The sequence below is a fragment of the Sinocyclocheilus rhinocerous genome, unplaced genomic scaffold (assembly GCF_001515625.1).
Source record: "Sinocyclocheilus rhinocerous isolate Xijiao unplaced genomic scaffold, SAMN03320098_v1.1 scaffold804, whole genome shotgun sequence".
In the NCBI taxonomy this organism is placed as follows: domain Eukaryota; kingdom Metazoa; phylum Chordata; class Actinopteri; order Cypriniformes; family Cyprinidae; genus Sinocyclocheilus; species Sinocyclocheilus rhinocerous.
The window spans coordinates 15,513-25,931 of NW_015644009.1; the positions used below are offsets into that span (position 1 = coordinate 15,513).

A 10,419-nucleotide genomic window follows, 5' to 3' on the forward strand; every position below is an offset into this window, starting at 1 on the left:
TGATGTAGGTTGCAAAGCGAAAGTAAAAGTTTCACTCAAGTTTCTTGCGTTCTAACAGGAAAGAGTTCCGTGTCTTTATTTAAAATCAACATTTATTTTATAAAGAACACCGCTTTCTCACATATCGCACTGAAGCAGACCATGAATAGAGTGAATAATCCATTTTTGATCCATCAGTATCAACCAATTCAGCACCACCGCCATGGACAGCACCTGGTAACATCGCACATAAGAAGGCATATCTTATGCTACATTCACGTGTTATCGGAATTAGCGAACTATACCTCCTAAGGTATCGTTCAGGGAACACACCTTGAAAAGGTGCATCTATAGTTAAGATATACCTTTAGAGACTTCGTAGCGTGCTAAGAGACAATGTTAGTGGGAAACGCACCCCAGATCACGTTTTCAAGCTATTTCTTGGAATCTTCATCTCTCTATTCTAAAAGAAGATGAAGAGAATGCAAGAAAAAAGGGAACCCCGGACTATGACAGACTGTTCAAAATAAAACCCCTTTATGCAGACTTGCAAGACTTATTTTCACCCACAAAGGCAGCTGGCAGTGGATGAGTGTATGGTTGCTCCAAATGGGGTTATAAATTGCATACCTGCAAACTAGTCGCTTTTCGGCAAAATTCGCCGTTTTGAATCAAAATATGTCATTTATGTGAATCGTCCAGATCCAAAGAGTTTTTTGGGGGGCATGTCGTCGACGTGGAAGTTCTTCATTGTGAGTTAAAGGGTTAGTTCACCCAAAAATGAAAATTCTGTCATTAAGTACTCACCCTCGTGTTGTTCCAAACCCGTAAGACCTTCGTTCATCTTCGGAACACAAATTAAGGTATTTTTGATGAAATCTGAGGGCTCTCTGACCCTCCCATAGACAGCAAGGTAACTACCACGTTCAAGGTCCAGAAAAGTACCAAGATGATCGACAAAGTAGTCCGTGTGACATCAGTGGTTCAACTGTAAAGTTACGAAGCTACGAGAATACTTTTTTGTGCAAAGAAAACAAAAATAACGACTTTATTCCACATTTTCGTCTCTACTGCGTTCACTTTGGACGCGTGTTCACGACAGTATCATGACGCGAGCGTGTGGCGGCACCAGCGCTGACCCAGATCTGGCGTGATGACGTCAATGTGGAATAAAGTCGTTATTTTTGAATCCTTCCGGATTCAGTTTGTGAATATACCTGGAAGGAAAGTCCTCCACAGAAGCAGGTAAAGGCCTCAGTTATGAGTCCGTAATGCAGCTTTTGGATTTCACTATTCTTGGATAGGGCTATCAGGTGTTTATGGATAACTTTTATACCAGCCCGACCCTCTTCACTGATTTACTGCTCAAGCACACCCTAGCATGTGGTACCATACGCCCTAACAGGCAGGGCTTGCCAAGAACCAAAGCTAACAACCTCAGCAGAAAGGCCAAAAGAGGGGACATTCGTTGGCTCAGGCACGGGAAGGTCCTTTTTGTAAAGTGGATGGACACTAGAGAAGTCACCATGTGTTCCACAATTCATAAAGCATACAATGGTTAACACTGTCAATTGTTGGATCAAGACTGCTGAGGGTGGCTGGAGAAGGGACCAGGTCCCTATTCCAGCAGCAGTGCTGGAGTATAATAAATACATGGGTGGTGTTGACCTCTCGGATGCACTTATTGGATATTACAACGTGCTCCACAAAATGAAGAAATGGTACAAGACATTGTTCTTCCATTTCATCAACACTGCCGTTGTGAACAGCTTTATTCTTCAGAGTGAGCTGTCAAAACTGCAAAACAAGGCCCCTCTGACCCAAAAACTTTTCAGAGAACAACTCATTTCTGAACTTATCACAGGAACCATAGAGCCAACAACATCAGCTGCGACCTCGTCAAGCGCATCAGTCCAAATGTGCCTGCCTGAGTATTTTGGAAGTGATGCCACAGCTGCCAGGAGAATCTGTGTTTTGTGCAAAGCTGATGACAAGGTGATGACTCCTGTTTACTCTGTGAAGTGCAATGTTGCACTGTGCTTTGGTCATCCCATTTCCACAAATTATGTTAACATACTTTTTTGTGTTAAGCCCACAGTATGAAATTTTATATTATTAAATCACTATATAAATATTTATATGTGGATGTCACAATTGCTTTGTGCAATAAATGATTTAAGGAAAACATAAAATAAATGTGATCTATAACAACTTGAGATCTTTATTTCAGACCATAGTAAATCAGCAAGAAAAATCAGCGCTACCACATCTCTCTTGGACATGTGTGTGCAGTGGGCTGTGTAAAGCATCTTCTTTTCCATGTTTCTGAAGATGGTCTGCTTTGTTCAGACTAAGTAAATGTGCTAATTTAACTCACAAATGGCGTAACTGCATTCGTGCTACAAGTCAGCCACGTGCTGGGATGCTACAAATTTTAGATTGTGAAGAAGGATACTTTAAACGGCCTGTATCATCAGTACTTATCTCACCTGTTACATTAGCTCAGTACATTACATCATTACACATTCTACAGCAGCCTTTATGATTAAACTGTGTTACTTAACTGCCGCAGCAGAGATTTCTCCCTCCGCTCGTCGTGTCCACCATCCTGTGGTTTATAAAATGGGCCTCCAAAGCATTTTCTTCCATCAGGACAACTCCACTGTAGTCTATTGCTTCAACAAATGCAGATAAAGTTCTGCATTTGTTGAAGCAATTTGCTGTTTTACATTTGCTGAAGCAACTAATGCGGTTCCTCGGTTGGTTAATCTGGTCTTCCACTTGCATTATAATTAAAGCACAACTTACAGCAGGATTTAAAATTCAAACTGCTGTCTCTTTCAGAAATTTAGGTCATTGGCTCCACGTGGAATCAGGAATCCACCTGTCCCGCAGCTCATACCACCTCAGCTGAGTACTGTGAGCCTTCCACACAACATGGGATTTCCTTCAGGCAACTGTACATCTTGGACCTGTCAACAAGCAAATCGTCAATATGTCACTGCTGCAGCAGCGGCGTTTTCCACCATTCTCCATTCCCATCAATCATTCCCAAACAGCCCTCCAACTAATTCTTACTGCCACAGCAGTGATTTCCCTGACAAATCACTCATTAATTCTCTGCCACAGCAGTCATTTCTAACCTGTCAGTCATTACAGCAGTAATCTTTCTCTCCAATAGAATTTGCCATCATTTACTATTACTGTCTTCAATAGAGCTGCCCATAGCTAAACTAAACCTGATCAAACTTGGGCAGGTGAACTTGTGAACCTCTTTTAGAAAAAAAGGTAAATTACAAGTGTCCTTTGAAATACTATGAGAGTCATTAATCAGGTATCAAAAATCTGTTAAAGCTGCAAAATGTCAATATTTTTCAGATATTATAGCTAAAAACTGTCCTAAATTACAAGTGTCCTTTGAAATACTATGAGTCATTAATCAGGTATCAAAAATCTGTTAAAGCTGCAAAATGTCAATATTTTTCAGATATTATAGCTAAAAACTGTCATAAACCCCAAACCCTTTTTACTATTTTAGATTCTGTTATAAATCCAACTAGTACTGTTTATTTTAACGCATCACCTGCAGTATGTGACAGCGTTCCTAAGTTTTTTTACAGATAAAATAGTTGACATAAGACAGCATATTATACCTCCAAATTGTGAGTGGTCTGTCCCCTCTCTTTGTACTTCTACCTTTAATGAATTCCAGACAATCTCTTTAAACTCCTTTCAAGATATTATTAAGCAGCTAAAACCTACTACATGTCCGCAAGACATCATTCCCACACGGTTCTTGCTTCTGTTGTTGTCTTCGATGTTGTTGGGCCAAGTATTTTAGCTATAACAAACAAGTCTCTTCTTACAGCGACTGTCCCAAAATACCTAAAGCATGCAATTGTTAAACCCTTGCTTAAAAAAATCAAATTATAGACCCATTTCAAATTTATCTTTTCTTTCATAAACCTTAGAAAATGCTGTTTTAGTACAACTGCAGAGTTTTGTTTTTTTTTTAGAGTCAAATAAGTCGTGAAGGGGAATCGTGGCCTAATGGTTAGAGAGTTGGACTCGTAACCCAAAGGTTGCGGGTTCGAGTCTCGTACCGGCAGGGATTGTAGGTGGGGGGAGTGAATGTACAGCGCTCTCTCCCACCTTCAATACCACGACTGAGGTGCCCTTGAGCAAGGCACCGAACCCCCAACTGCTCCCCAGGCGCCGCAGCAAAAAAATGGCTGCCCACTGCTCCGGGTGTGTGTTCACTGCTGTGTGTGTGCACTTTGGATGGGATAAATGCAGAGCACTAATTCCAAGTATGGGTCACCATACTTGGCCACATGTCACGTCACTTTCACAAATAGTATTTTTGAAAAATTTCAATCTGGGTTTAGGAAACATCATAGCACTGAGACTGCACTTTTAAAAGTGTTGAATGATATTTTATTATCTGTAGATTTGGGGGACTCTGTGATACTTTTACTATTAGATTTAAGTGCTGCGTTTGACACTATTGATCATAGAATCCTTATATCACGCCTTGAACAACGTGTGGGCATTACAGGTTGTGCTCTCGACTGGTTTAAATCCTATCTTGAAGACAGAATGTTTTCTGTTTGTCTTGATGGTTTTTCTTCATCTAGCTCTATCTTGCATTTTGGAGTTCCTCAGGGCTCCATTTTGGCCCCTGTTCTGTTCTCATTATATATGCTTCCTCTGGGGTCCATCCTTACCAAGCATGGGGTGTCATTTCATTTTTATGCTGATGACACCCAAATCTACCTGCCCTTGAAGAAAAATGATAAAAGAGGCTTAGGATCACTGAATACGTGTTTGTCTGATATTAAGTCTTGGTTTTCTTCAAACTTTTTACATCTTAATGAGGGCAAAACGGAGGTCATTGTGTTTGGGTCTTCGGGAACCCCCGATTGTGATTTGGGAGACCTGGACTCCTACAGAAAACTGTCTGAAAAATTTGGGTGTTACTTTCGATTCTGCACTCAAGTTTGATAAACAGATCAATTCTGTAGTCAAATCCAGTTGCTTCCAATTAAGATTGCTATCAAAAGCCAAGATTTTTTTATCGTTTCAAGAGTTCGAGAGAGTGATCCATGCATTTGTGTCATCACAGCTTGATTATTGTAATACCCTTTATATGGGAATAAATCAATCATATATAAATCGACTTCAGATGGTTCAAAATGCAGCTGCCAGACTTTTGACTGGCACCCGCAAATTTGATCATATCTCCCCCGTATTATGCTCTTTGCACTAGTTGCCGTCTGTTACAGAATCGAGTTTACAATTTTACTGTTTGTTTTTAAAGCTCTGAGTGAAACGGCTCCTGAATATCTGATCTTTTAAACCCAAATACATCTGTTAGATCGCTGAGGTCTTCTGAGCAAAGAGTGTTGATGGTCCCGAGATCTAGATTGAAGTTGAGGGGTGACCGTGCCTTTTCAATTGCTGGGCCTAAACTATGGAATAGTCTTCCAGTCTCCCTCCGATTAGTTTCTTCAGACTCTGAATTTAAATCCAAGTTAAAGGTGCTGTATGTAGGATTGACACCGAGTGGTTGAACTAGGTATTGCAGTCCAAATTCAAAATATTGGAGAGGGGTTTTTTTCACCCCGCCCCTCCTCCACACAGGTTGCCAGATTGACGACACCAACAGGAACGAGCACACATGACGATGAATGAAATGAAATACGCTGTGTGTTCCGCCAACTGGCAACCCGGGGTGCCGAAATACAATTGTGTAAACTGGCAGTGGGTGGTTACACAGATCAAAACAAAGACAGACATTCCGTCCCGGAACGCACATTTTCAAAGGAGAATAACTGATTGTAGCATGTTTTTTCAGATAAACAAGTATGTTAACTTAGCATGTTTCTTAAATATCTGCAAACATATGATATTTTTATGCTTTAGTAGAGTCAGAAACGTACATGCAGCACCTTTAAAAACTTATCTTTTTTCCAAGGCTTATAACTGTCCAACAGACAACTAACAGAGTATAAGGATCCGTCACCTATCAGTGTTTGTTGATTTTCTTCTCTTTAGTGCATTGCAGTCAAAACTTGTTTATATTTATTTCTCCGTCTTTTTAGCAAGATTTGTACAGAACAGTGGTCAACTACTGTTGTTTTTATTGTGCTTTATAAATAAATTTTGATTGATTGTTTTTAGCGCATCTCAAGTGACACCCTGTTGATTCGGGCAACGTCTCGCCCCTTTTGAACACTATCACTCTGCACTAAGATTCTCTAGTATTCCCCTACAACACTGGCTGCCTGTCATCCATCATATTCAGTGTAAGATACTGCTCGTCACATTCAAAGGGTGTTACAGTCTTGCTCCTGTGTAAATCTCAGATGTCTCTACAGCCCAGCTTATACACTCAGTTCCTCTGACTGAGTTCCGGGCAAGATGGCGTGTTGATCAGTCACTCGCGTCAGAGACGGAAGCAAAATTGTCCCAAATCTTGATTTTCTGCTTATAAAGACGCTCCAAACAATTAAAAAAGTATGATCAAACCGGCCAGACTGACAATTAAAGAGGGGGCCAGTGAAAAGAAGCAAGCTGCGATGAGCACTAAGATTTTCGAACAATCTGCTGACCATGACTACGATATGGAGGTTAGCACAATCACTAAAAGAAAAGACTCCACGCCGACAACTCCGAGTAAGATTCCAGCTGGGAAAAAGAGCAAAACTACATTAAAGGAAAATGAGGTCTCTAACCTGACCATACTGGAAGCCATTCAGAGTTTGGAAACGAACTTCAATGAGCAACTGACGCAACTTCGAGAGCAAGCTAAACAGAGTAGCAGCATGATTGCTAGCCTAACGAAAGCCGTGCAGTTCAATGCCGAAGAAGTTAAGGAATGCAAGGGGAAAGTTATCGAGCTGGAAAAGTGTAACGAACGTTTGTGCAAAGAAAATCAAGAGCTTAAGGAGAGAATCAGGGACCAGGAGAGATACAAGATGCGATGGTGTCTGAAACTGAAAGGCTTGTCGGAAAGAAAGGACGAGAACGTTAGAGCCGACGTCATACAACTGTTCAGTGAGATCGCCCCTGACATGGAACAGCGACAGCTCGAAGAAGCAATCGACATTGTGCACAGAGTCGGACGAAAGGAAGACAACAGGAATAGACATGTAGTTGTCTTATTTGTCCGGAGACTAACATTGGTTTTGCTTTGTTTCACAGAACTAATCGTTGCCTGGGTTGCGTACGTATGTGTGGGGCGGAGCTATCAAAATAGGGGCGAGACCCTTTTGGGGTAGGGGCGTGTTTGTTTTGGTGATTTCAAATGTCAACATTGGCTACCAGAAATCACTTACCCCACCTTTAATCCTGCTCCCGCTGAATTTCTTACCATTACCACCCGCTCCTGCGATTTTTGTGTCCAGTCCCGCCTGCCCCTGCAAACATTTTGACATTCTGATATGATTTTTGTGCATCAGGGAGCTACTATCAATATGCAGGGTATTGAAATTGCTTTTGAATGAGCGCGTACTCTGTGTAAAGGAGCACATCTTCCAAGATATTTGTCAATGAGCTCAGGATCTGTTGAGCAGTAAATCCTCCACAATTAGCTCTTTTTTTTTTTTCTTTTAGAAAGAGAAAATAAATAACAACATACAATCACATCTAAACAACAGAACAGTCATTTGGTCACCTATACATTCTTACATAAAGTTAGGCTCCTCCCCTAACAGATGTAATCTCCAAACTTTTGATAAAACTTGAGAGCCCTGAAAGAACACAAACGGTCTCACATTTGCATGACTTTTCACATGTATCTGTAAGTGTGATGGCAAAAAAAGTTTTTCTTACACTGACTACAATTGAATGTCTACCAAAATGATTGTGCAGATGATTGTAAAAATTACTCCTTTTTCTAAACCTCGCCACACTGAAGAAAACGGCTATTTCTTCCCAGAATGAGTTTTCAAATGACGTTTCATGCTGCTTTGAAATGTGAATCTCTTCTCACACTGAGGACACTTGTAAGGTTTCTCTCCAGTGTGAATCCTCTTGTGAATCTGAAGGTATTCTTTAACCCTGAAACTCATTCCACACTGTTCACAGGTGAAAGGTTTCTCTCCAGTGTGAATTCTCAAGTGAACCTTGAGGCCATCTTCTCTTGAGCAACTCTTTCCACAGTGATGGCACATGAGAGGCTTTTCTCCAATGTGAATTTTAACATGATCCTGAAGGCGATTTGTGTCTGTGAAACTCCTTTCGCACTGATGACATTTAAAACTCTTCTCTCTTGAGTGAATCTTCATGTGATTATTAAGGTTTACACTATGTCTGAATCTCTTTCCACACTGACGGCATGTGAATGGATTCTCTCCAGTGTGACTTCTTATGTGAGTCTTAAGGTTTCCTTTATACGTGAAAGTCTTCCCACACATTTTGCAGGTGAAAGGCTTCTCTCCAGTGTGAATGATCATGTGGACATCAAGGTTTTGTTTCCGTGTAAAACTCTTTCCACACTGAGGGCATATTAACGGCTTCTTTTCAGAGTGAATCATCATGTGATTGTTAAGACCTCCATTTTGTGTGAAACTCTTCCCACATTGTTTGCAGATGTAAGGTTTCTCTCCAGAATGAATTCTCATGTGGTTATTAAGATTTGCACTATGTTTGAAACTCTTTCCACACTGATCACATACAAATGAATTCTCTCCAGTGTGACTTCTTAAGTGAGTCTTAAGGTTTACTTTATACGTGAAACTCTTCCCACACAGTTTGCAGGTGAAAGGTTTCTCTCCAGTGTGAATGATCATGTGGACATCAAGGGTCCTTTTCCGTGAGAAACACTTCCCACACTGTTGGCAGGTGAAAGGTTTCTCTCCAGTGTGAATGATCATGTGGACATCAAGGGTCCTTTTCCGTGAGAAACACTTCCCACACTGTTGGCAGGTGAAAGGTTTCTCTCCAGTGTGAATGATCATGTGGACATCAAGGGTCCTTTTCCGTGAGAAACTCTTCCCACACTGTTGGCAGGTGAAAGAGCTCTCTCCAGTATGAATTCTCATTTGAGAATTAAGGTTTTGTGTTTTTTCAGCTTTTTTTGGTGAGGAAGTCTTTTCAGTCTGTGAGTATCTAATTGATACGTCTTCAGTTTTGAAATCACGATGTTTCTCATTTTGATCTTTGTCTTTCGTTTCATGCAGTTCTCGACTCTCCTCTTTCAGCGCCATCAGGTCTGAGGTGAAATAAAAAAAAATACAAGTTAACACCAGTTTAATGGCATAAAGCAACAAACATCAAAACATTTAGACTAGTGCAGTCAATCAATAAAATAATAATGTGAAAATAATTTCACATTGAATCTCCAAATTAATGTAAAATAACGATTGTGTATATATAATTTAAAATATGGTTTTTGTGTGTATTTAATGTGCATTTAAAAATGTGGTTTATTGTCATCTTTGTTAATGAACATTCATAGTGTGTACATATAGTTTACTGTAACACCAGCCAAAGGATGCCGGGGAAAATTATGTGTTAAATATTTTTTACACAAACTGGAAAAAAAATAAATAAATAAAACAATTAATTAATTTTAACAGCCCTAATTTAGACATGAAGAGCATAAAAACCAAACACATGTATGATAGATTCTATACCTACTAAACTACTGATAGAGGTGTAACCTGTAATCTCAGAACCTTGTCAATATTGTTAACTCTTTGCTTTCTTTAGGACGCTTTTCAACTACAGCTGCAATTGAAATTATTCATTGACTTGCAAGACATTATGCTACCAAGAACAAATTTTATGAAAGCAATTCAACAAAAAGGTATCAGTAAACTATTAGAAAATGTTTATTAATATCCATTTGAGAGATTCTGAGGACGTAAAGATGATGAATAATAAAAAAATATCAAACTGGCTCGAAACATTCATGTACAAAAGTCAAATTTGCTGCAAAATCTTTATAACCTTCAATAAATGATGCCTGTAAGTGTTTAGAAGCTTCTGTCAGCTCTCTACTGCAATCTTGGCCCATTTCTCACTTAAAGCTTCCAGGGCCGTATTTATCAAGCCTCTGAGAATTACTCACAAGAACACTGCTAAGAATTGACTTGAGAGTAAAAAAATTCTTGGCTCAAAGCTGCGCTTTAAAGTTCCCTTTCAAGGGAACATGTCATTCTCTTCTTCGTCTTTATTGACTGTTTTGTTTGAAGCGTGCATTCCGTGGTAAGAGCGATCTTTCTTCCTTCATTATGGCGTTATCTTTCTGACAATAGCCCTCCAGCTCAGGTGAGCCTTCCCTTTCTTCCTGATCTCCATACAGAGATCAAGAAGGAATGGAGGAGGCCGTTTTCCTCACGCATCCATCGGTTCCAGCATACGAGTTATGCCAACATCGAGGGGATGCGCGAAAGCGGCTATGAGAAGATGCCCCCTGTAGAAGAGACGCTG

The 10,419-nt window shown here is 40.1% G+C and overlaps 1 protein-coding gene across 1 annotated transcript; it reads right to left on the reverse strand.

The window, feature by feature from the left end:
• Window positions 1-7,336: 7,336 nt before the first annotated feature.
• LOC107757838 (gastrula zinc finger protein XlCGF26.1-like) lies at window positions 7,337-9,193 on the reverse strand. The gene is made up of 2 exons (XM_016575431.1): window positions 7,496-9,193; window positions 7,337-7,400 (listed from the first exon to the last, which is right to left on the reverse strand). The coding sequence occupies exon 1, from the start codon at window positions 9,189-9,191 to the stop codon at window positions 7,908-7,910; it is 1,284 nt and encodes a 427-aa protein (XP_016430917.1). The 5' UTR covers window positions 9,192-9,193; the 3' UTR covers window positions 7,337-7,400; window positions 7,496-7,907.
• Window positions 9,194-10,419: the final 1,226 nt, after the last annotated feature.